The 27,292-nt window shown below is 37.9% G+C and overlaps 1 protein-coding gene across 1 annotated transcript in view; it reads left to right on the top strand.

Moving 5' to 3' along the window:
- LOC140648562 (sodium channel protein type 5 subunit alpha-like) overlaps window positions 1-27,292 on the top strand; it is a 64,573-nt gene that overhangs the window by 19,189 nt on the left and 18,092 nt on the right. Inside the window, exons 7-19 of the mRNA XM_072854777.1 lie at window positions 706-834; window positions 5,069-5,160; window positions 7,283-7,489; window positions 8,103-8,163; window positions 8,793-8,937; window positions 10,269-10,463; window positions 11,990-12,181; window positions 18,291-18,393; window positions 20,118-20,356; window positions 20,479-20,631; window positions 21,819-22,172; window positions 22,956-23,408; window positions 26,149-26,268. Coding sequence (XP_072710878.1) covers window positions 706-834; window positions 5,069-5,160; window positions 7,283-7,489; window positions 8,103-8,163; window positions 8,793-8,937; window positions 10,269-10,463; window positions 11,990-12,181; window positions 18,291-18,393; window positions 20,118-20,356; window positions 20,479-20,631; window positions 21,819-22,172; window positions 22,956-23,408; window positions 26,149-26,268 — 2,443 coding nt within the window. The remainder of the gene's footprint in view (window positions 1-705; window positions 835-5,068; window positions 5,161-7,282; window positions 7,490-8,102; window positions 8,164-8,792; window positions 8,938-10,268; window positions 10,464-11,989; window positions 12,182-18,290; window positions 18,394-20,117; window positions 20,357-20,478; window positions 20,632-21,818; window positions 22,173-22,955; window positions 23,409-26,148; window positions 26,269-27,292) is intronic.

The following is a 27,292-nucleotide window of genomic DNA, read 5'->3' as shown; positions in this document are numbered from 1 at the left end:
GGCTCCTGCAAAAAGTATAAAGGGATAAATATTCATTCCATTCTTTCTTGCTGTTTCCTGCGGACACCCCTAGTTCAGTTGTTCACATTAGGAAGCCATCTATTTGTAATGTCTTGCTACCTTTTGTAATTGTGCACTGTATCCAGTGTAACTTGAGTTAATGTTTACAATTAAATCTTGAAAATGTGCCTGGAGCCTCAGAGGTTCTATAATTTTAATTCCTCTTATTTTGGTGATAATGATAGCTTAATTTTATGTAGGATTTCTTTCAGTTATAGAGTATTTGTCAGAATACATGTATAAAATGTGCAAACTTTACAGGCTAAAATAAGTCTTTGCTGTTATTATTCTGCCGAAAGGTTGAAGCTTTGAAATTTTCCAGCCTGCTTTAGAACACAAACACAGTCTTAAATTTTTTTAGCAAGGAAATGTAAGCTATCCTTCATCCAGAAATAGTATGGTATACTTATGTGAACATTTGTGATTATAGATTTACATGGAAACCTTACTAAAATTCAGGAAGGCATTTTCTTATACCCGTGATGTTTCTGAAAGTAATGTAACCTGTGCTTTTTTACTTCACATTTTCTACCTTCATCTCCATCCAGTAACTAAATCATAGAAAAGGTAGAAATGTGCCTGAATGCATCTCAATCTCATTAATACTTTTATTTCTATAACTTTAATATACACTTTCCTTCTCAGGTATCTTTTTACTGGCATATATACTGGTGAAATATTGATAAAAATATTAGCAAGAGGATTTGTTTGGAATGAATTTACCTTTCTTCGAGATCCGTGGAACTGTTTGGATCTTGTCGTTACTGTCGTAATGTAAGTAAAACTCAGTTGTTCTTTTACACTCGAGGGACAAACACGCAGTTAAAATGCTATTTGATATTGCTGAAGTTCTTTAGAGTGGTTGGCATCCTACCTGCTTAAGAGTTACTGTGGTTGAATCACCCTTTGCATATGTGCAAAGAGAAAAATAGTCATAGACCTTACAACAAGACCTAAATGCAAAGCTCATCTTAGAACTGTTTGATTGTTCTCAATTTAGTATGTATTTAAATTTTGTTAAGAGGCAACTGCATAGACAGCCGAAATCAAGCATGCCTCTTCATATTGTATTAGTTGTACTCTGGATCAGATGAAACTCATTTGAGAAGGATCCAAAGTGGGTCACAAGGTGTTGAAAGACATGGTGATAAACAGCAGATGAAATCCCAAGAACGTAAAGTGATGCTCAGGGTAAAACAGACCTAGTTTTACATGCACAGGTATGGGCTCTGAAATAGGTTTCACTTGTTGGGAAGACAATGTTGGAGTTAAAATAGACCATCGTGTGAAAACACCACTCCAGCATGCAATCATGGTCAGAGAAGGAAATACAAAATGAGGACATTATGGGTAAGAAATAAAGAAAGAAGCAGAACACATAGTTATTTCACTGTGTGGCCTGTATTGTCCTTCAGGACTATATGTAGTTTTGCTCCTGACATCTCAAAAGATGACAGAATTAAAAAAGATACAGAGAAGTTGTATATCTTGTATTTTCCATAATAAGAAACTAAACAGAGTAGAACTCTTTATGAAAAAAATACAGAACAGGAACATGGTTGAAGTCTGTGGCACAGAGCCAAAAAGAGAATAATTTTTTTTTTCCTCCTACAATGAGAGCTAAAGGCACCAAATGAAGTTGTAAGATGGTAGAACAAAAAAGAAGGGAGTAGTTTTTCACACTACGTGTAGGCATATTCCCGTAGGAGGTTGTGGATGCAAAAAGTTAGTTGCATTCAGAAGGCTTCTGGACAAAATCCTGGATGAAAACACATTAAGGGTTATTTTTAACACAAAGATACTATGTCTTGTTCAAGAAGTCCCTGAGCTATAAATTTGCTGGAAGAATTAAATCTGGGAAGCGTCACTGCCTTGATTCTAAACTCCCCTGTAAGCATCTGTTGTGGGTCATTCTTGAAGACAGGGTAATAGACCACATGGATCACTGCTGTGGTCAATTTTAAATTCGTATCAAACCCAACTGTCTAGGTGGACAAGAAATGAGGAAGAAACCAAGTCAGAATTTGCATCTCAAATACAGAATGTTAATCTCAAAAGCAAAATAGTCTTACTTGCAGCAGTGAACAGATTCACTCATGCCCAGTCTCAGAGCTTTCAAAGCAAATCTCTGTCATTTAGCATTTCTGAATAGTTTCCAGTTGTCTTGCTCTAATTCATTAGAGGTGTAGAGTAATTTAGATTGGAAGGGACCTCTGGAGATCATGTGGTCCAGCTCCATGCTAAAAGCAGGACTAATTTAGATTAGGTTGCTCAGGACTTCATCCAGTCAAGTTCTGAATTTCTCTAAGCGTGTAGATTCAACAACCTCTCTGAGTAACCCATCCCAACCACACTGTGGTATTTTTTTTTCCCAAGGTTCTAATTGAAATATCTCATGTAACAACTTATGTCTGCTGCCTCTCAGCCTTTCATGGTGACCTTCCAAGAACAGCTTGGCTCCATCTTCTCTAAGCCCTTACACTGGGCAGCTGAAGACAGAAATAAGATTGCTGCTCCATCACCCCATTAGACTAATCTTCTTCAGACTCAACAAATCCAATCCAGCCTAACAATTTAACCATTTAATTGTCTTATTGCCCCCCTTTGAGCCCTGGTTGGACCTGCTCCAGTATGTAAAATGTCTTTCTTGTCCTGGAGAGCCCAGAGCTGGACACAGTACTACAGATTCAGTCTCAGAAATCACTTCCTTCAATGTATGAGCTAGACTCCTCAACATATGAGCTAGACTCATGCTAATCTAGCCCAATATGTGATAGACATGCTGTGTCACGAGGGTGCCCTGCTCATTCATGTTCAATTTGTCTGCCCTGACCGCAGGTCCATTTTCTGCAAAGCTGTGCGTTATCCAATCTGCCCTCAGTTCCTACTTGTGGTCATGACGACTCAGGTGCAAGACTTTGCCTTTGCTTTTGCTGAACTTATGAGGTTTCTACAGCCCATAACTCCAGTCTGTCAAGCTCACTCTGCAGAGCAGCCTTGCTACCCAGTGTATTGACTGCTCCCCCCTCCCGCCCCCGATTTAGTATTTGTGAACTTGCTGAAGGCAAACTCTATTCCATTCTTCAGGATGTTAATGAAATTGTTAAACAATATTGGCCCCAGGACTGACCCATGAGGGATGCCACTAGTAACCAGCTGCCAGCTGAACTTTGTCCCTTTGATCACAGCACATAGATGCATGGTTGATATTTCACTTCCACAGATTTTGACACTAGACTCAGGGACCTACTCTTACCTCACTGGTAAAGACTAAATCAAGGTAGCATTGAGTAGTTTCAGCTTTTGCACGTCCCTTGTCACTAGGTTCCCTGCTTCCTTGAACAACTGGCCCACAGTTTCCTTAGTCAACTTTTCACCGCTGATGTACTTAAAGTAACCCTTCTTGTTGCCCTTCACATCCCTTGCTAGCTTCAACTTCAGCTGAACTTTGTCTTTCCTTGCTTCATCCCTGTGTGCTTGGCAATGTCTTAGTGTCCCTTCCCAGAGCTGTCTCTGCTTCAACCTTCTGCACACTTCCTTTTTGAATATGAGATTAGTCAGGAGCTCCCTGTTCAGACAAGCTGGTTTTCTGCCACATCCGCTTGACTTTCTACAGAGTAGAGTGCATCGTTCCTGTGCTTTGAAGAAAATACCCTTGAAGATCAACAAGTTGTTCTGGGGGCCACTTTTCCCTTTGGGGCAGTTTCAGATCCCTGAACACACTGAAATCTGCTGTTCTAAAGTCCAAGATTTTTATTCTGGTGTTCATCTTGCTTACTTCTCTCCAGGTCTTAAACTCCGCCATCTCATAGGCTTTGTAGCAAAGGCTGCCATCAGCTGTCATATCCCTGAATGATTTTTCCTTACTTGTAAATAATAGGTTATGTACTCAGATGTCATCACACACATCTATATGTATATGAACAAAGGTTTCTTATGGGTAATCTATAAACCAGTAAGGAGCTTACACATTGTTAATAATCAGTAACTATCAAGTAGTCCAACAGCTGTATGAACAATTTCCTTTTATGGTTCTACTTCCCTACCTGTACTCCTAATTCATTTGTGTTCAAGCAGATATAAGCACTTTGCAGTATAGTATCTCCTGGGTTTTTGGGTCCTATCATGCAACAAATAAAAGTATTTGGAAATTAACAGTTATCTCAAATGCAGTTATTACTTAAGGTACTTGAGAATTATTTAGTCTTACAGGCTAGGCAAAGCCATAGTGTTCTGATCTACTGCTGACGGAAGTCATGCTTTGAGTGGGAGGTTGCCTAGGTCACCTCCAGAGTTCCTTTCCAACCAACGTTTCTCAGATTCTGCTATTGAGACTTTTTATTTTAAGGAGTTCTGTTACCAGTTTTGACCTTGTCATAAGACGAGTCACAATTCATGTCCATTCTGACATGAAAGAAGTCTTATAAAATATGGAGTAACCTGTTGAAGTGCTGTATAGAATATGCAACTCTGAAAATCCTCATTTTCTGAAATTTTCAAATTGTTGAAATGATTAAATTGAAACTAGTTTCAATATTCAAGTTCTTAGCTGACTGTTAAATAAAAGTTAGAAAGACAGCCATGTGATACAGAATTAACATATTGTAAACCTAGTGTTGCTCAACTCCCTTCTCCTAAAGTATATGTTATGTAGTTTTGAGATAGTTGCAACATATACTTTTTTGTCATCTAAATCAGATTAGCCTCAGTAGGAGAGGGTTTTATATTTATTTGACATTTTCATGAATAAACACTTCAAAAGTTAAGCATCTAAATCCACACTAAGTAAGAACTTGCTGTGTTTCTTTTCAGAGACACTATTCAAAAGTCTCATTATTTTATATCAATACCTAGAAGCGGACTTAGATTCCTAAGTTTAGACATCTACCTTAGGACATATCTGACCTGTTTATTTTCTGTAACTTATTCATTACTGTGTGTTCCATATGCATATGCTCTGAAAAGCTAGCTCTTTGTCATTCTGTAATATGGCGGTTTAATTTTACAGGTATGTTACTATGTGTAAAAGTACGGCCAAGGTTTCAGCTCTTCGAACTTTCAGAGTACTGAGGACTTTGAAAGCTATTTCAGTAATACCAGGTAAGGAACAACATGTCTTACTAATTTTCTCTCTGCTTCAGCAGTATGCTATTTCTAATGCCTCTCCTGTTCTTGTCTTCAGTTTTCTGGTCACTTTTTGTGATGGTTAATGGGATCTCAAGGTGTGACTGTTTTGCAGTCTGTGGTAACTCTCAGCAGCATCCTGACAGAATATTTTTTATCATCTTTCCTCAAAATGATTTTGACGCAGGCAAATTTTTGTATTTTCTGCTTTTTCTATCCCATCACTAGTGTTTAATTTTACTTAGCCCAGTGCCTTTGACTTTTTACTTTTGTCTTTCCTGAGCAGCACACCCTATTCAATACGTTGCCTTAAAATAATGATGGCTATACCACCATATTTCTGGATTCATGTTATACTTCATTAGCTTAATCTTCTATGGTTTATTTCCCAGAATGCTGACTTCACAATATTTCAGAGTTTTACATGTTTGTTTACTGACCACAGCCACTATCTGGATTGAGCATAATACTTTCATCAACAGAATTTTGCATATGCTGTCCAGATATTCAATATTTTTGTAAGTCGTGCCACTAATTAGGATATCAAAGTATGGATTTCAGAATCTAATGGCAAAAACTCATTTGAAGATCTATAAATGGCTATATATCCCATTGTCATATTATATATTAACTTTACCATTTCTATGCAATTACAAATGTATTTTTGATTTTGCTATGGAATTATAACAGGAATTAAACATAGAACGTGTTTAATTTTTAATGTCAAAACCACTTGTCAATACTTTTCCTTTCCTATTCACCATGGAGAACAGAGATGAAATTTAATTTTACTTTTTTCTTATGAAAGAGTTCTAGAAGAATCCTGTATGTCACTCTCTGCCTATGCCATGTTTCAAATTCAGTTATTCTGCCAGAATATTGGTCTTCAGTTTATATATAGCCCATTTTCACAGAATCACAGAATGGTTGAGGTTGGAAGGGACCTCTGGAGGTCATCTGGTCCAGCCTCCCTGCTCAAGCAGGGCTACCTAGAGCTGGTTGCCCAGGACCATGTCCAGACAGCTTTTGAGTATCTCCAAGGAGGGAGACTCCACAACCTCCCTGGGCAACCTGTGCCAGTGCTCAGTCACCCTCACAGTAGAAAAGTGTTTCCTGATGTTCAGAGGGAACCTCCCGTGTTTCCGTTTGTGCCCATGGCCTCTGGTCCTGTCACTGGGCACCACTGAAAAGAGCCTGGCTCCATCCTCTTTGCACCCTCCCTTCAGGTATTTAGATACATTGATGAGATCCCCCTGAGCCTTCTCTTCTCCAGGCTGAGCAGTCCCAGCTCTCTCAGCCTCTCCTCATGGGAGAGGTGCTCCACTCCCGTCATCATCTTTGTGGCCCTTTGCTGGACTCTCCCCAGTACGTCCATGTCTCTCTTGTACTGGGGAGCCCAGAACTGGACACAGGACTCCAGGTGTGGCCTCACCAGTGATGAGCAGAGGGGAAGGATCACCTCCCTCGACCTGCTGGCCGTGCTTTGCCCTGTGTAGCCCAGGATACCATTCACCTTCTTTGCCGCAAGGGCACATTGCTGGCTCATGTTCAACTTGGTGTCCACCAGAACGCCCAGGTCCTTTTCTGCTAATCTTCCTTCCAGCTGGGTGGTCCCCAACATATATCTGTTCCCTTCCCAGTGTCATAAATGTTCTTTTGCTTTTAAACTGATGACATCTGTAAGGCATTATCTGCTAAGACAGAATTCCCTGAGGTCAGCAGAAGCTATCCTTTATTGTAATGTGTATTTGGCACAATCTGAAGTACTTGGTTAATGTTAATCAAGCACAGAAATCTGTCCATATTAATTAAAGCTCCTCCTGAGAGTTTGCTTACATGCCATCTTGATTTAGAATTTTCAAGTTAGCAAAATTAGTGTTAGAAGGAAGTAAAAGGCAAGTAAGTTATGATTAGGAAATTTAAGTAAAAATACTTTACTCATTCCTATGCTTTGTTTTACCTCTTTTAATACTCTGAAGTTACAAAACCATTTACACTGATCATTTTTAACATAATTGTGACTGTTGTATATTGCCATATGGGAACACTACTGCATTCCTCTTCTCATATTGCCTATTATTGAATCTTATTTTTCTAGGTCTGAAAGTCATCGTAAATTCACTTATTGAATCTGTTAAGAAACTTACTGATGTGTTGATCTTGACTGTTTTTTGCTTGAGTATATTTGCTCTAATAGGCCTCCAGCTTTTTATGGGCAATTTAAAATCCAAATGTGTCCTCAGTAATACTACATACAATGACACATTATGTAAGGATGCCAAGATATATGTACCAAATGATGAAGGTAAATTTTATTCTTTTCTCCCTTTACATAATCTGTGTATCTTCCTATGTATGTCTTGTTTTTTCACAGAGATGTTAAGACATACTTGCATGTATTTCTCACAAGAAGGTATGTCCTTCCATTTGCACAAGTAGTAATATGAATTCTCTGGGACAACTGAATGTGAGATTAGTGAATGTGGGATTTGGAGAAAGATTAGCAGTCTGTGGGATAGAAGGGACTGAGTTTTCTATAAGCATTTGCTTCTTTACCTATGCATGTTGCACGGGGATCCTAATTTTAGGGGTACTGCACAGAGAATTATTTTTTCCATCACTTAAGCTGTATCATTCAGGGATTTTGCCTACTTCTCCCAGAGATTCTTATTGTTATCGGAGATCAAATAAATTCTTACATTGTGAGTTATGCAGTGGATAATTATTTTTTTTTTTAAATTGCCATAGGGACTAATCTGCTGAGAAACAGCCCTATGTGCCCTTTGTTGTGAAAGGAGTCTTTCACAGAGATTTGGTCCATCAGGCTGTTTTTTAAAGTGCAGTAATTATGGTTTACTGTCAGAGTGCTGTAGGAACTGACAACTGATTTTATGATTCCTTGATTTTTGTTTTGTTAGATATCTGCTACAGAATTGAAAAATATGAAATATTGCTCTGTGGGTTCAGTTCAGATCCAAAGTAAGTGAACAAAACGGTTTTAGTACTTTCTTATTTTTTCCTCCAGATGTACCGTGGTTTTATTTTTGGCCTAAAGGAATGGTGATGATTTTTCAGGAGGGTGGAATGTGTGTGGGGGGGTTATTAAATTAAAACCCAGATATTTCACATCAGAAAAAAAATGCAGTAAGGTACTAGGATACAAGCAATTATATATGTGCTTTGTTGCTAGCCACTGGTAATATAATGGTAATGTAGAATGATATAAAGGAGGAGGGGAACAGATCAGTAAAGAGTTGTGAGATATTAATAAACTCTCCTCTCCTCATCTTGCTGAATTATTTAAAAGTAAACATATTTCCATTTTTTCCCCTCTCTGTGTTTGTTTGAATGCATCCTACATCAGTGGAGAGTTTCTGTCTAGTCAGAAACTAGACAGAACTAAACTTCCTATCTAGTTTCTTTGACTAGACAAATGGCTTTCTAGGATTGTCTGATATAAATCAGCCCTTCTGGCAGAATTATATAGGGGATTAATGAAAAGGACTTTCAGATAAACTGAACAAAATGTTTGATGTTGTGTACTGGATGCTTTCAGGTACAATGTAATTCTGCAAGTAAGTATTGTTTAACATTTCTTTTGTGGTTAGCAAAGAGTGCCCAGAAAACTATAGCTGCCAGAGGGTTGGGAAGAATCCTGACTTTGGTTATACAAGTTTTGATCATTTTGGCTGGGCCTTCCTTTCTTTATTCCGTCTGATGACACAGGATTACTGGGAGCGTCTCTACAGACAAGTAGGTACTTTTCTTACCCGCTAGAATGACTTTAAACATGCAGTTTAGAGTTTTATGTCCACTAGAACAATCTGCACCTGTTTTAACATTACTGATACCAAATTTCTTTTAAAATCAACATAAATATTAAGGAAGTGGCTTCAAGTGACTAAGTTGTAACACCTTCTGCAAGTGACACTGATGTGAGCAATCCTTCTGTGAACCCTCGTAGTTTTGTTGGAGAACATACTTGCGTCAGTGATTAATAGCTAAATGTTAATATGTAACTACCAAAGGATTGGGGTATATAGTAGATCTGTCTAGTGAGCTCACTGCTGCTGCAGGGGATATGAGGACTTGTTACATACTCTGTTTTTCTTCCTTTTAGGTCCTGACTCCTCACCAAACCTTTTGGGTTAAGATATACACTTACAATTCAGATCATTTTTGACAACTGGTACTAAAAAAATTGGAGCCTTTATGTTTTGATTCAGAGAGTTAAATGTAACTTCTAAATTCTGGTTTTTGACAAAAATGATACAAAAATTGCATGTAGAGAACTTTCTGGATCCCTTACATCTATGCAGTGCCTTTGCTAGAAGGGAATTATCCTCTGCCTTGTTCTATAGCTTTCATATGGTCCACTTTAACTTTTTTCCAGCAACCTTTATTAACTGAGTTGTTTTTTTTTTTAAACGGATACATCTTCTTTTTGCCATTTGTAGGTCACGTGGTTTTTAGCTTTTATTGTCTCAGAGCTTAATTTTGAGCCATCTCCTCTGCTGCCATTTAAAAAAATGTAAGAATAAGCAGTCTAAGCATTGCCTCTGATTCACTAATTATAGCATCTTTCACAATTGTTTAGATAATCCTAGCTTTCATCCTTATTACTGAGTTTTATTAATTTCTTCTGTAGTCACCTGTATATCTCTTTACAGCTGAAGTTTGTCTTCTCATAACTTAAACTCTGATGATCATTTGCCCGATTTGCTGGGAGATATTTCATTTAATTTTAAGAATGGATTTTGTTAATTCTTCTCTGCAGTACATGGCATCATTATGAATGTTTGATGGTCTGTTGCATAAAGAGAAAACATTGTATCATCACAGAGAAGTTTTTAAGAGATGAAATTTATTTACTTGAAGGCCAGGGGAACTCCTGACTAGACGTATTTCTAGATCTTCTCTATAACTTAGGCCAGAGGTATATCCTACTGTTGTTTAAAGAAAACAGTGCAGTATGTTGACCTTTTGTATTGTATAGGAAAATAAATTGTTTAAAGTTAGTTTGAAATTCTATTGTAAATCTTAGTTTGTTAAGAATTTATTACAACCTCTACTTTTCCTCACAGACTATCCGTACATCTGGAAAGAACTACATTTTATTTTTTCTGGGGGTCATCTTTTTATGCTCATTTTATCTCTTCAATCTGATCTTGGCTGTAGTAACTATGGCATATGAAGAGCAAAATAAAGCTACCCTTGCTGAAACAGAGGCAAAGGAAAAATTACTTCAGGATGCCAAACAAATTCTAGAGAAAGAACAGGTTTGCAGATTATTATATATAATACATAATATGTGGTTCCTTTTGTTTTCTTCTGTTTGTGAATTAGAGAAATAAGGTTTTTAATTAAACATGTGCTTCTTACAGTACTTTCTCACACTTCATTTCTCTTTCTCTCTGTGTCTTTATAAATACACATGTGTAGGTATATATATTTAAATATATATAAACATTTCTGTGATACAAACAAACATCATGAGTCCAAGTTAAATCGTATTAAGTTTTAGGATTTGCAGACCTGACATTGTATAGGAATGGCTTGCTGGCAAGCCATAGCTTTTATGGTATTGCATAAGTGCCTGCGCTCTGTGGTTTGTCCCATTCCTGTACACTACCACTACTGCTGCGTACAACAATTCCTTTCTCTGGATATCCCTTCTTGCTATTACTGTGTAGTTTCATGAAGGAAGTATGAGTGAATAAATTTGCATCCGTAAGAAAAGTTGTCGTTTCTACAGTTCCCTAAGAGTGGAAGTTCTGATGCTGATAGATTTCAGGATTGATTAAAAATGCAAGCTTTCTGAGAGCCACTTGTGCAGCTATGTGAGGGGTGTCATGCCTCTTTTTGAGTGATTGCATGCAGAAGGTCTACCAGTTGACAAGAGCAGGAATAGTCTTTGGCCAAGCTAACGCTATTAGTTCCATATTAACGTAGAAGGACAACCAGAGAGTGCATTAGTTTCTTTGCTGTGGGTTTGGAGAGCTAATAGACACACATCAGATTTCTACAGTGTTTCCTCTTGGCACAGTATTGCCTAGATTCATTCATTCCTTGGCCTGTAGGGGACTAGGGATCACGTTGTTGTTTTTATTTTATTCCTGAGAAGTGAAGCTCTGAGCTGAGGCAACAAGATACATTGAAAATTATTGTAAGACATATTTTATCTTCTAGCTTTTTATAAAAGATACCTTTGATTTACTGCTAACAATCAGAAAAGTCAGACTTGTAAGAGGACATACAAATATTCTCTAGCAACTCTCCAGTTTCATTGTTAAATGAGAGGCATCACCGGGTTACCAGATTCCTCCTCTACAGCTGTCAACAGGCCTGTAGTGTTTCTCTGTCTGAAATTCCAGCTTGCCAAGCTTTACTTAGGCTTTTCTTCCTTCTATTTTTCTTTCAACAGGATTAGTAGTTAAGAAAGGTTTAACACTTTAGGATTTAGTTCAAGCCTTTAGTCTTCTGTTGTCTTTGGGCTCAAGGCCCTTTCCAAAGCAAGGAAAGGAAAGTAAAAGGATACACCTTAATATTCTGTAATTCAGATAAAAAATACAGTATCTAAAGTGGCAAGGACAAAATTTAATTATAGTAGTCGATAAGTAACCCTGCTTTATCTTTCGGTATTGTGAATAGCATTTTGTACTCCTATCTTTTTATAGTAGTTTAATATTTGAAAGGTAAGAATTATTAGTGCAAAGCATTCAGATAGCATAATAATTAAACTGCATATGATCCTAGTCCATTTGCATTGTATTAATAGACCGACTTTTTGCTGTTTCTGTTAAAGATGTTGGCTGCTGGAGAGAGTAATAAGGCCTTACCTGTCGCATCTGAAATGTCAGTTGTTGACTTGAAAAATTCAAAAGAAAAAGAGATGAAGAAAGAAAAACCTATTTTAAGACAAAGCTTAATTTCAGGTGATCATGGCAAAGAGGAGCATATATTTCATTCACAGCCTGGTCACTGCCACAAGAAGCTTGTAAGTATTTGAAATAGAAGATATATTCATTAGACTTGCATGTGATATGACAATTTCATGAGCAGAAAAGCTTCCTTTATTTGCAATTTTTTTTCCCTCTTTTTCTTTTTTTTTTTTTTTTTCCTTTTTGCATGCACTGGATTAACTTGTTTTTTAAAGCAATCTGAAAGTTAGATTTTTGGGAGCAGAGGGAGACAGCACTATATGAACTTGAAAGGAAAGTTCAAGGTGGCCATCAGTGGCATTCTTACGATACGTTATAGCCCTCTGCACTTACAGCTGTGGTAAGATCTGTCGGCATCTCTATTGTGCTGCATAAACAAACATATAAAATCCTGTAGGCTTTAGAATTCGAATTTCCCTAATGACCTAGCCTTTCTTTTTTTTGTACACACTGCTGATTCTCTAGCCTAAATATTTAGGTTGGATTTAGTTCAGTATAAAGACTTCTAATGTTAGGGGCATGATTCACTTGTCTTAACTATAAGCATCTAGCGCCATTTTAGATGTTCTTGGACAGGTTGGATATCCTGGATATCTTTGGCATCTGTGGCACATCTTCCAGCACTATGTGGATATCTCAAATACATTATGACATCTCAAATGTAACTAAATTCCTAGATTTAGGCAACTGGATTGTGCTCCAGGTTTTTGTTTGCAGGTGTCTACGTGTGATGTAGGTTCTAAACTCCCAGAGTTGAATGGAGATTTAATTTTTTGAGTCACAAATTGATACCTAGTGACATTAGAGAACTTCTAGAGTGTCTTACTGGGCCTCCACGTACTCTACAGAAGGGTACAGACATGATGTGTCATGTCTGCTTAGTCTGAGACTGTTGATGTCTCAGATACCAAATGTCTCAATAGAGCATCTCAAATGGCTTCAGACACTTACGTTTAAGTGAATCAAACTTATAAAAAAAAATGTATCAATTCTAATGGGATTTTAGATGCATTGTGCACGTGGACAAATTAAATGCGGATGCTGAATATTGGGCTGAATCCCACATGTGCTATTTCACATCTTGATTACAGCAGTGACTTCTGGCTCCTCTGCTCATCACTCCTTTCTAAATCCATTAAGAAGCTGCTATTAAGACTTGTAATTCTTACTTTGCTTAATCTTGGGTTTTTTCACGGTACCTTTGACACTGGGAAAATACCGTATATCTCATGGACAGTCCTTACTATCATGCTACCAACGGTCCAGCATCTATGTAGAGAATAGATTTGTTACCTTTCCAATGCTTAATCCATGTGTGTATCTTCACTTGGCATGACCAGTGGGTGTGTGACTGTACCTGGGGTATTGTGTCAAGTTTTGAGCTCACCAGAAGAAGGATTACGTTGAGATATCACACAAAGCCAGTGAAGGCCACCAAGATGATTAAGGGGCTGTAGCACATGATGTGTGAGGAGGGGTGGAGAGGTTGGGTTTGTTCAGCCTGAAGGAGAAAAGGGAAAGGGAAGAAGCTGATTATTGCTGTCTACTAATATCTGATGGGAGTGTATAAAGAGGAAGGAGCCAAGATCATCTTACAGGTGCACAATGGAAAGTCAAGGGGAACAAGTTGCAACAAGAGAAATTTCGATTAGTTATTAAGGGGAAAAAAATCACTGTGACAGAGGATAAACATTAGAACAGGTAATCTAGAGAAATTTTTAGATCTTCATTTTTGGAGATATTCAGAATGTAGCTGGAAAAGGCCCTACAAGTGAAGTTTGCCCTGCTTTGAGCGATGGAGTGGGAGGACTTTCAGAGGACCTTCCCAACTTTAATCTTTCTCTGTCTCTGTGTAGCCATCCACATTTAGATGCCTATGTTTAGATGTTTTAATCACAGAATCACAGAATTGTATAGGGTGGAAAAGACCTTTAAGATCATCGAGTCCAACCGTAAACCTAACACTACCAAGACCACCACTACACCATGTCCCTAAGCACCTCATCCAAACATCTTTTAAATACTTCCAGGGATGGCGACTCAACCACTTCCCTGGGCAGCCTGTTCCAATGCTTGACAACCCTTTCAGTGAAGTAAAATTTCCTAATATCCAGTCTAAACCTCCCCTGGCGCAACTTGAGGCTATTTCCTTGAGCTGAATCTTCCAAAATAATTTTCAGGCAATTATCCACATTACTGAGTTATTTTCAACAATGCCTAAAAAGAAAGCTTTTAATGCCCTTACACTGATTCAATAACAGGCATTCTCCAGTACAGGCTTGTGACTTAGACCAAACAGGGTCCACCAGAAGAACAGATGGTGCAAAAGTAGATGTTTGTGTCCAAATAACACCTTGACTGAAACCCTGGTTCCCAGGCACAACTTTGATAATGTAGTCTGGAGTTTCAAACCAGTCTTCATTCACCCTCTCAGATGTATTTCTTCCTTCAATTTCTTTGCTGATCATTTACCATGACTGAGCAGGGTCTCTAGATGTGGAGAGAGCTGGAAATCATCATCAAAACATACACTGTTCATTTTGATATTATCCCTCACCCCTCTGTCTCCCAACATATTTTCTATGATCCTCCTGTGATAGTCTGTTCCATCTTGTGACAGATTCTCTTTTGCTTCTGGGAGTACATCAGAATTGTTCCCATCTCATAGAAAATGGCAACTTTACAGTAGCAGAGCTAAAGGGGTAATGGCCCAGCTTCCTTACTTTTGAAAAGTGTCCTTGTAGGGGAGTTTTTAATCAGACATGTCATGCTAGCTAAAATGGATTAGGTTTTTATTCTGGCAGTCAGCATGGTCAGAATTTCTTCTAAATTCCATGATCCTAGCTATATTAAATTATGTGTCTGAGCTGAAGGAGTCAAAATCATTCACTTGGCAGCAACTGCCATCTGTCATCTCCTTTAGTATAGTATTTGCTTCTTATAGAGTGTCATTAACGTTTCCCCTTCTGTGTTAAGAATATTATGCCGTTTTGTGACCTAATTTGGTTCTGCTGTACTTAAAGAGAACACTCTGTCACAGTCCATGGTAGTGTATTATTACACCTATTGAGGAAAAAAGTCTTTCCATAGCAGATGTCATATCTTCTATAAGTATAAAAATCACCTCTTACGGCTGATTATCCCTATTTAATTTTTTTCTTCTAAGTCTGTGACTGTGTTGCAGGAAATGACTGAGCCAGGAGATAAATTTGGTTTAGTTCCTAGACCTTACCTCTCCATGGCTGCAAAATCTGCACAGGTTGGATGCCAAATGCAATCTGTATTTTTAAATTTCAGAAATAACATTTTCAGACACTTCCCAAGGTCCCTTCCCCTCTCTATGTGCACAGAATGGCAAAATTATGAACATTGCTGTATAGGAACTCTTGGAAACAGATAGTAGATTGCATTAGCACCTGGTACAAGAAATGTTAAGTGGAACCCACTTTTCAGGAGTATATTCTGCAGAGTTTAAACTACATTACTGTGCTTGCTATCAGATGCCTCTACACTATCTACATGAAGAATTCCAAGACCCAGCTCCAGGTAACTGTCACCATGTGAGATCCTGGTTGTAGTCTTATGCTGTCCCACACATACTTACAGATGATCATTTGACAGCAGAAGCAGCTATTCATCAATCATGAGGGTTCTTCAAGATGCATAGTCCACCTGTACACTCACTTCCTATCACTCCCCTACATCACAGTTCTCACTTTGTCCTACAAATGTTGGTATTTCATATTAAAAATATTAAAAAGAAAAAAAGGAAGGCCTGGAGCATGATCCAAGCAGTGTGAGCTGCTCCAATGTAGAGTTCTACCATTAGTCAAATAAATATAATTGCAACAAACATGGCAGTTTGTTTCATGTTATGACAACTACTGGTAGTACTAGCTCTGCTGCAACTGAGGACTCTTCAAACAATGCACTCTCTACTTTAGTCACAAAAAGGGGCTAAAGATGCTAAATCAAAGAAAAAAAAGTGTACTGGATAGAAATTTTTTGGTAGGACATAATCAGTTCTATAAAAAATTGGACTATTTCTCCGGTGCGTATCCCTATTTTAAATCCCAATTTGTCAGAGGACTTTGCATCAACAGTTATTTACTTCAGCTAAAGATAGATGAGCAGCAGTAACCGGTTCAGTGTTGATGAATGCTCTTAACCTTTCTAAAAACACTAACTCTGAATGCTTCTGAACAGACGTGAATTTCAACAAGAAGACTGAGAACTTTAGTCAGGCGGGCACACAAATTTTTCTAGGTTAGTCTCTCCTCTGAGACACCAAGTATTAGGGAAAGGAATGAAAGGACAAGTTGCACTGGTAACTGGGATGTGATTAGAATAGTCTAAGTCTCTTAGATTCTGAAAAAATGCAGGTAGAAGAATGAACATTTTAGCACTGTATTATAAATTCATTTTATATGTCTTTTCTATGACAGTTCTATCAGCTAAGGTTTGCTTAGCTTTTCAAGTCATTAAAATACCAGAGAGGCAAAAAGGAATAATTATTATTAAACTCCTGAGGCCAAGGATATCAGTTTCATTCCCTGAATAACAGTTTTATAGAATATGTTCCTAAAAATCCTATTATCATAAAAGCTTGAAGTAATGATGTGACATATCTTTACTTATATACCCTCCCCGCAAAAAGAAAATGAAACAAACCAATTAGTGCTGAAAGGGAATACTAAGGTACTGTGCAATATGATGTGGTCAGTCAGTAGCTTCCTGTCAGCCTGTAGTTCTAATTATGTCCTCCCTGATACTGGAATCTTCATTCTTTCTGTTTTTCTCTACCTCAGAGTCTTACCTATTCTTTGCAGCCCGTGTTTTACAGCTGTCCACTTAGTCTTTTGTCATGGTTTAGCCCCAGTGAGCAACCAAGCACCACACAGCCGCTTGCTCACCCTCCCCCGGTGGTGGGATGGGGGGAAGAATTGGAAGGGCAAAAGTAAGAAAACTTTCAGGTTGAGATAACAACAGTTTAATGATTGAAATAAAATAATAATAATAACAACAAAAATAATAACAATAATAATAATTTGTAATGAAAAGGGAAACAACAAAAAGAGAGAGGAACAAAACCCAAGGAAAAAAAAGTGATGCACCACTTACTACCTGCCGACTGATGCCCAGCCAGTCCCCGAGCAGCAGTCCCTGCCCCCCGGCCAACTCCCCCCCCGTTTATCTACTGAGCATGACACCATATGGTATGGAATAGCCCTTTGACCAGTTTGGGTCAACTGTCCTGGCCATGCTCCCTCCCAGATTCTTGTGTACCTCCTCGCTGGCAGAGCGTGGGAAGCTGAAACGTCCTTGACTTAGTATAAGCACTGCTTAGCAACAACTAAAACATCAGTGTGTTATCCCATTATTCTCATGCTAGATCCAAAACACAGCACTATACCAGCTACTAGGAAGAAAATTAACTCTATCCCAGCCAAAACCAGGACAGTCTTTAATACCCCCCCCCCCCACACACACACTTTTTAATGTGTCATGAACTGAGTCTTTGATGATAATTCAGTGTCCCATAAGATACAGGTGTTGGCCTGTCTGTTCTTCAGTGCACATCAGGAACACTGAGTTTAGCATTCTGTAACTTCTAATGAAAACAAAAGTAGTCCCATTCATAGTTTTAGGCAGTTCGATATTAGTATAGATCTCAATAGGCTTAATAGGGCTGGGAAAACCAATAGTTTTGGTTCACTAAATAACTATTCTTAATAACTATTTATCATTTATTAATAATCAATAATTCATAGTTAAATAGCCAATAATTTATTCAAACCGATTGTCAGTGTTCTTTTTGTATGTACTTTTTATCAGTCACTGAAAAGATGGAATGATTTTTTTCCTTTGCTCCCCTGTTAATGATTCTATACTTCGTATATAATGGCATTATTATAGTTGTTAAATATTTTCAGAAGGGAACAACTTCTTGTAAAATATTACTGGTTTTGATGAAATGTCCTTTGCCTTCAAAGGCAAACACATGATATTGTTGTATTGTTTTGTTTTACATTCTTTCAGCAAGGTAAGGCTTCATTACAATGTGTATTTTTAAAGGCATATTTATCTTACACTGGACATAACTTTTGTATTGCCATTTATTCATATTCCATTTTATATTATCTTCTATTGTCTTTCTAACCAAAGAGGCAGATACTGCTGTCCTATGAATTGTCAGTGGACTCTATTAATGATCCCTTTCGAAGACAGAGGTTAATGAGTGCAGCCACTGTTATTACAGATAATTTGCGTAAGTAATTCTTTACTGTTTTTCCTATGGTGATTTTGTAACTTGACCTAAGACATCAAAATGTCACAAACAGCATTATTTTAAAAGTCATTAGGGGAAATTATGCTGCAATCAAATGTAACTTTCAGTAAAATAAATATTCTCATAGCTCACGTAACTGCAACTGTAAATTGCAATTACCAAGGGTAAATCACGCCTGACCAACTTGACTGCCCTGTACAATAAAATGACTGGGGTTCGTGGATGAGGGGAGAGCAATGTTTTCATTTACCTTGACTTTAGCAAGGCTTTCAACGCTGTCTCCCACAGTATTTTTTCATCCAACTTAGGGTGTTAGGGTCTGCATGGGTGAACAACCAGCTGGACAGAAAAATGGTTGAATGTTTGGGCTTCAAGTGTCTGGTGAACAGGTCGTATTCCGCCTGGAGACAGGTAACAAGTGGAGTACCACAGGGTGTATCCTGGGACACATCTTGTCCTAAGTGACCTGGAGGAGGCAACAGAGGACTTGCTCTTAAAAGTTGCAGATGACACCAAACTAGGGGGGGAACCACTTGATTCACTGGAGGTAAGGGCTGCCATCTAGAGGGACTTAGACAGGCTGGAGGAATGGGCCAACAGGAACCTTACAAAAATTCAACCAGAACAAATGTAAACTTCTGCATATCTGCAAGAAGCTCGTGCAACAATACAAGCTGGGAGCTGGCTGGCTGGGAAGCAGCTCTGCAGGAAAGGCCCTGTGGGTCCTTGTGGGCACTGAGCTGAGCATGAGCCAGTAACATGCCCTTGCAGCAGCAACGGCTGACAGTATCCTGGACTATATTAAAAGGAGCATAGCCAGGAGAAAAGTGATTATCACTCTTTATTAAGCACTTGCTAGGCCACATACTATGCCCACTTTGCCCCCCAACCACCCCAGTACAAGAAATACATTGAGTTCAGTAGAGGACCACCAAGTCAGGGGCTGGAGCAGTAGCCCAGTTCTGGGCTGGTTCAGCCTGGAGAGAAGGTTTTGAGGGGAGGTTAATATCAGCCTTCCAGTGTGTAGGAAGATGTTATCAAGAAGATGGAGCCAGACTCTTCACAGTGGTGCACAGCGGGAAGATAAGACAACAGACATAAATTGAAAGAAGAGAGCTTCAAACTGTGTGTAAGGAGAAGCTTTCACCATGAGGACAGTCAGACAGAGGAACAGGTTATGCAGTCTCTGACCTCATGGCTGGCCCTGCTTTGAGAAGGGGGTTGCACTAGATCTCCTGAGGTCCCTTCCAACTTGACTTATCTTATAACCCTATTCATAACTATGGACACCAAGATATGGGGGACGCCCTTCTTCATTTTATCCTGGACTTTTTTGCAACCTGTGCTGCATCTGTGATTGCACAGGTGCAACTCACAGGAAACGAGTTTTCAGTTTTTCCAGAGACAGTTATTTCTCTGTAATGCAGATCCTCTATCATCCTGCAGTAGCATAATAAACATATGAAGAGCTAGGTATTATCACCTGTTTCTGTAGTTAGGAGATTTGTTGATGGTGACCTTTGAATAGCCTGGGATTAGTTTGTGTAGAATGAGTGAAACAATTTTTTTTCAATTATGCCATTCTGCTCACAGGAGATTGATTTTTCTTTTCAATCTTTTCTATGACTGTCTGCTTTTTTTCTCCATACTATGAAATTCCACATAAGATTATTCATATGTCACTTTCCCTCTTTGTCATTTAGAACTGCAAGAGTCAAAACTGAAATGCCCTTCATTATGGAAACGTTTTGCTCAAAAGTATCTAATTTGGAATTGTTGTCCATTATGGAGAGTAATCAAAGAGAAGGTGAAGTTGGTAATTTTGGATCCATTTGTCGATCTCTTAATCACAGTTTGCATTATCGTTAATACCTTATTCATGGCTCTGGAGCACCCTGACATGCAGTGCAATTACCAACAAATGATTTTTATAAGTGACAAGGTAAGTTAGGTCTATGTTAGAGTGCATATGGAGTTATAACCCCATATTTATACCGGAACAGTCCCATAAGGACACATACTTTTTCAGTGACTTTTTGCTGAATTTCTTTTTCCTCTTTCTAGGTCTTCACCCTGATTTTTACAGGAGAAATGATCTTGAAAATCATCGCTCTAGATCCTTACAACTATTTTCAGCAAAAATGGAATATTTTTGATAGCATAGTTGTTATGATTGGCCTAATAAGCTTTAAAGAAAATCTGTCATCTTTCAGGCTGGTAATTATTTCTTTATTCTTTTTTAAAAGTACATGCGTTGTATAGTTTTGTAAAAGGTTACAGTGAAATACCCTCAAATTATTTGAGTGATGAATCTGCTAAATCAGTTCTCTTTGTTTAGTAAATAGTAAGCCAACATGAATGTTTAATTCAAGTGAATATTAAATGAATATTAAAGAATATGTTCAATATGTTTATTATACTGTGTATATTGGATACTACAAATCCTCTGGCACAGTGCACCCACTTGGGGATCTGACCTAGCAGAGAGTTCACTGGTTCCCTGTTAGGTCTGTACAGTGGCATTGCTGAACTACGTTCCAGATCTTCAATTAGGAAAAGATATTATCTGAGTGTTTTCATGAGCTTAAGGATAGCAAAGGTTTCTTCACAGCTTTTCCTTTTGAGTTGAGATTTGTAAAATAATGTAGCTTTCCTCAAGGCTTAGACTTGGCCTTTAGCTCTCCTCAAGGCTTTCCTCCCTCTTAGGGAAAAGGAGTAGCTCTGAGATGTCTATGTATAATGTTACTGTTTTGCTTACATCCTTACTGTGTATATAGAATACTCAATTTACTAATTACTTCTAACATTCTTCGTAGCTTTTCAGAGTCATCGCACCTAGAAATTCAGTTGAATTCTGTTTCATCTTGTGTATCATGACTGAGAGATTTTAACAGCCCTGAAAGCTAATTTGACAAAAAATGTCCTTTTTACTCATGAGGGTGCATAGAATAGATCCCATCTGGCTTTTCAGATCCTATTTTAAGTCCGTTGGGTGAGAGGTAGAAAAAATTCTTTTTTCAATTTTTGTCTGATTACATTTGATTTAGTCCACAATGCAGTCATTTCATAAGCCTCATCCAAGTACCTATAAGTCACTTGATTATTATTATTATTATTGTTATTGCTATTAACATTAATAGACTTACACATGCTCATATCTAACTTAGCACAAACAGTTTGAAAGCTTCCTTTGGCAGTTCTCTGTTCTCAGTAACATTAACCATCTGAGCTTAAGCACAGAGCTTTTGGATAGGCACAATTAAAAACCTTTCTTTGGGGGAAGAATTATGATGATGTTACTGAAGTAAAGACAGCATGATAAATTCAGGGTCTGGTTTTTGTGTGCGCTGTGCTATCTATGCAGTGTTCACCACTCACATTGTTCTCTTGTGTTTTACTTACAGCTCAGGATCTTCAAATTGGCAAAGTCCTGGCCAGCCTTAAATACTCTTATGAAAATAATTCTAAACTCAGTTGGTGCTCTGGGTAACCTCACTCTGGTTTTGGTTATCACTGTATTTATTTTTGCTGTAGTAGGAAAGCAGGTTCTGGGCGATTATTATGAGGAATATTACTATAAAATAAACACCAGTGAGAATTTACGCTGGCATATGAAGGATTTTTGTCATTCATTCCTGATTATATTCCGAATATTATGTGGAGAATGGATTGAAACCATGTGGGAATGTATGGAAGTGGCTGGAAAAGAGCTATGTCTTCCCATTTTCTTGCTAGTCCTGGTGATAGGAAACCTGGTGGTGAGTTTCAAGCTATTTTTCAGTCCCTACTGAATGCATCTAGTTACACTGGCATCTTTTTTTCTGAGGCAAACTTCATCATTTGAAGAGGATTCACACTATTCTATTTTCTGGATGTTACTTAATATATGTTTTTCTTCTGTCTTTTTTTCCTTTGCCCCTGTCTTTCTCTTTCTCCCACAAGAGGTAGCTGCTAAGCAAAATACACAAAATTATTCCTTCTACCCAGAGTATAGAAGTGCAGTGCTTTTGATAATTTGGTGTCTGATTTCTTCATCTTTTGTGTTGCTAGGATCAAATAACCAAACTGTTCAGTGCTTTTAATGCTTACCAACTTACCCTTATATTATCAAAAGTCTACAGTACCCAGATTTTCTGGTTTGTATGACATATACTAAATCTAATGTATATATACTGGAAGATGAAATCTTTTTCATCTGCTTGGTTTGTTGGTCTATACCAGATCCTTTTTGATGGTGGTGTTATTAAAATTCATCTTTGCCTGCTGTTTTTCAACGTATTTACCTCCTCGTACATTACGGACATCAGAGCATGTGAAAATATAATTGATATACCCATGCCTCACTTCCTTCCTTTTTCTCCTGCCTTTCCTTCCAGAAGGAGCCATATCACACTATATTGATATTTCAGTGTAATAGTAAATCATTTCATTGCAGTGGTTGATGAAAGTGAGATAGAAATTTTTTTATCTAAGGAGGGTTTTCTGAAATGTCTTTTCTGTTAGTAGTAGTAGTGTCTCCAACTTACTTTAACTATTTTAAGGTGCTCAACCTATTCATTGCCTTGCTGCTGAGTTCATTCAGTACTGACTCCTCAGTGGGACAAGAGGAAACTGGACAAATGACTAAATGTCAGATTGCCATTGCACGCATTCACAAGGGCCTGCAGTCTGTGAAAGACAGAATTTTGGATCATTGTGGCAAAATAATGAAACGAAGCCTCAAAACAACAGCCAAAAAGAAGACTTTGGTGAAAATTTCTACCAAAGACATAGAGGAAAATAACTATGCCATGACAGATGTCAGAAAGGTTATAGACAACAATTGCTTTGACATTGGGTATTACAATACTGAAGAGAGTTCCTCAATAACAAGGAAATATGAAGAATTTTTAACCAGTCGTAGTACCTGTGTTCCCATTGCAGTAGCAGAGACTTACACTGATGAAGGTGATGATGATTACAGTGTATGCACAGAAACAGAATACAGAAAACAGGTGAGGAATATTAATATTTGAAAAATTATTGTAACTTGCATCTGTAAATATAATCTCGAAGACTCAACAGTAAATGTTATCCCTTCTGTCATTTCTGCCATTTTACTTTCTTTGTTCTTCTAGTAGCTTCAAAATTTAAGAGCTACCAAATAGTCTTAGTTATTCCATAAGAGATGTTGAATATCCCCTTTTTCTTCATTCTCCTCATTGATAGCCATAATTCTGCTTCTGTCGGTTTTGTTTCCATTTATTGCTGTCAATTGCTAAATGAAATTTGATCAAGACAGACATTCTTTCTTTTTGTCTCCTTTGCCTTACAGATGGCACCAGGAATTTTTGGAAGGCAGGCCTCTTGTGTTGCTTATATGTTGCTTCTCAGTTGCATGGAAACCAAAGGGAATGCAAATAAAAGCTTTACCTTAAAAAAATAATTTCTTAATGTTTTTTTAATCCCCTATTCACCTCTATGATACTTTGGACTCCCCTTTATATCTCTTGATTTTGTTGTGTTGGGCAGGATTAAGCTCAAGTCTTAGGCACGTAAATACAGATACCTAAATACAGATTTCTGCATGTGAGTGAGGCATTTATACTGCCATGATAGTCAATAATGGTGCAATTCATTTGCCTGTACATAGGCATTTAGGGATATTTGAGATACTTCAGGTGCCAGTCCCATGTGGATGTGACAGACAGATACAGGAGCTATAGAAACCCTTTTTGGCATCTGGAGGCCAGGGGTATGTAGAAATACCTCAGATGACACTAGGTATCAGCCACAATTAGATTACTCCATTTCGATATCTGAGTCTCAAGATTCCACATACTACTCACCTCATAGATGCCACATGCCATTTGAGGTACTGGATTATCTCATATGGCTTCTAACTGCACCTCCAAAAAGGTACTTATCAGTTCCTCTAGAACCTGTGCTGTATTTAACTATGCCACGTGTATGTCTTACTACGTATCTTAACAGATACTAAGCAGTTTAGGGCAAGCAACTGAATTAAACCCTTTGTGTCCTCACTACATTCAGTAATGTCCTTGCTGCATGTCCATATTACTTGTATGTTGCCCGCTTTTGCACTTCGTGTTTTCTCCCATTTTGCTTTCTTGATTTTTTTCCCTTATTTTTGCTTTCTTTTCTTCTCTCTAATGATGTGTTATACTTTTAACAAAATGGAATTTTACCCAATTACTTTCCTTTGAGGAGGGTGATGTGTCTTAATGAAATTCTGTTTGTGACAGCACCATTACTTTTATTATATGTGATGTGATTGCTTAGAAAGGATATGAATGCTGGTTTGAGTATGATGATCTGTCTGCATGAATGCATTTTAGTTCAGAATCATTGGATCATCCTCTGAGATTCTTATTCCCGTATAAATATTTTTGCCTATAGAAGGTAAGGGTGATACCTTTTAGCCCATTGACAGTACTGCAGCTGTGTATGAAACATCCAGGAGTAGTTTCAGCTCAGCTCAGCACCCAAGGACCTCAGGTTAATTTCCTTCAGAAGCCTGCCTTATTCACAGGCAGTAGTAATAAGAAGCAGCAGATTCCAATATACCTTCCCTGCAATCTTTTGTCAGAAGGTGAACAAAAAAAATGTTAACCCTTCTCAGACCTGTACTAAGGAAGTACCAATAGAAGCTGGCTTATACAACAGAAGAATGAGCTGTTTTGCAGGTTCTTCACATAAAGCAAGACAGAAAGCCTCTTACAGAAAGTAGCTTATGATTTTCATTTAAGTCTTTTTATTCATTTCTGCTTATTTCTTGAGCTACCACATTCAAGTAGGAATGAGCTTTTCTAAGATGTTGCAACTGTGCTTTTTTTCTTCATAGGTAAAAGTGATGGTGTAAGCCTGTGGCAGTATGGGGTTTAGCTCATCTAAAAACCACATCCACATGTGTGAGCAGCAGGCTCAGGTGGAACACCAGGCTTTGATGACTCTACTGTACCTAGATTAGCTTGTGAAAGATTGTATTTTATGAATGTCAATTGTGTTATGGTTGCGATATCACCATATTTTAAATCTATCAGAACAGGTATTTGGGCTCAAAGTGCAGTTACCTAGTATTGTGCCATGGCAGAAATGTCAAAAGCAGGTGCCTTTTTTGGATGGATTATCATATGGTCAGTGTCTAGGTGGACTGGTAGAATCCATTTTCTATGTTTTTGGTCATCATCAGTGGAATATCTTTGGACAAGTTCTGAAAGAAGCAGAAATTGCTGATCACCTTAGAATCATCTGCGGCTATTTGAAATATGTTGTTCATAAGCATTTGATGACAGAAGTTATTTCCCTGCTGCAGTGGAATCTGATATTGCTTGGAATTTGTAGTGACAAAAGGACTGACAGCTGATTGGGATCACTTAGCTCTTCTGCCTGTAACTAGAAACATGAGAGTTTTGGGGTCCAGCTGCAAAGGTTGCTACTGAGCCAGTTCATCAGAACTTAGTGAACTGGATGCAGGAATCCATCAGGGGGCTAAATGTAGATGTTGAGGAATTATACGTTTCCACAGTATAACCACAGGACCACAGTATTTGAAATAGAGGAAGAAGCCATTTTTTTACTTGCCTTTTAGGGATATCATTTAATTATCTGTAAAAAGACAAACATGCTAAATTTTGTGGATGCTTGAGATTCTGTTAAAGAATTTTGACTTTTAAGAATGACTGTCAGGAAGAAAAATGTGGAAAATCAACTGTTTCGCGTTATTTCATGCAGGGAGACAGATTAAGACATAGAGAGCAGTGCCAGAGTTCAAGTGGCTTCAGTCAGATTTCTGGGACTTCTGAGACTATAAGTGGTTTTTCAGAAACACACCAAAAGAAAGAGCAAAAAGAGGTAATTATAACTTTTATTGTCTTGTGGAATATGCTAGAGATGAAAATTGCCACAGCAGTTCTCTCATTCAGCAATGACAGGACAAGCTGGGGTTTTCCGAAGAGTAGCAAGTATAATCCATGTACCTGAAGATGGTACATCTCTCTAGAGGTAATAATAGTTTAAAGCATGGAGGTTTGTCTCTCATAAACAGCCATGGCTAACAGTGTAACTGAATATATTATTTTCTACAAAATAAGTGAACAAATTAATCAAGAAACACACTTAACTTTAAACATATCTGATGCATACTATTCATTTTTATAGATAATTCTGTTTGCTGTCATCCTTCGATGTGAAAATTTATTCTCTAGAAACGGTTCCCAAAACAACCATACTTTTTCTGGTCTAGAAACTTAGCTTATTCTAATACAGTACAGTTCCACATCAAAAGGTGAAGAATCATGGCTTGCCTCCCATGACCCAGAAAATTAAATGGAAGTTCAGCAACGTTCTAGATTACTACCTCCAAAAGTCAAACCACTTTATCATTTTCTGGTTTTAGATAAAGTTGCCAGAAGTTTTGTTTGTTATGCATTATTTCATTATATTTATATTAAAAAATAATATTTAAAATATTGACATGCCCATGAATTTAAATAATTGCATTTTTGTCTATGTTGAAGATTCCCTAGGACCTTAAGTTAGTGTAGAGCAGCATGGCTGTCAACAGAGGCAGTTCTCCCTTCTTCTGCCTTCCCATTCTTATCCCTGTCCTCATACCTTCCCTTTCCATGTCATACAGGGCACTTACACTTTATGGCTGATAGATTGCTTTATTCCTTTTTCTTTATGCTTGTTTTCCTTATTGTCTTTAGTTTTATAGGTGTGTAGGTTACCTACCAATAACTACAATTCTTTGAGATGCATAGACCATATGTACATTTCTTTCCTGCTAGGCCTTCCCATCTTCAAGCCTTTTGAGACATGGTTTGTATCTCTGAAAATGAAAAGGGAATGGATTGGCATGAAGAAACCAGAGTTT

This window comes from Ciconia boyciana, chromosome 2 (assembly GCF_034638445.1).
Source record: "Ciconia boyciana chromosome 2, ASM3463844v1, whole genome shotgun sequence".
Lineage (NCBI taxonomy): Eukaryota > Metazoa > Chordata > Aves > Ciconiiformes > Ciconiidae > Ciconia > Ciconia boyciana.
The sequence above is the reverse complement of the archived record's forward strand: the minus strand, read 5'-3'. Positions and strand labels throughout refer to the sequence as shown.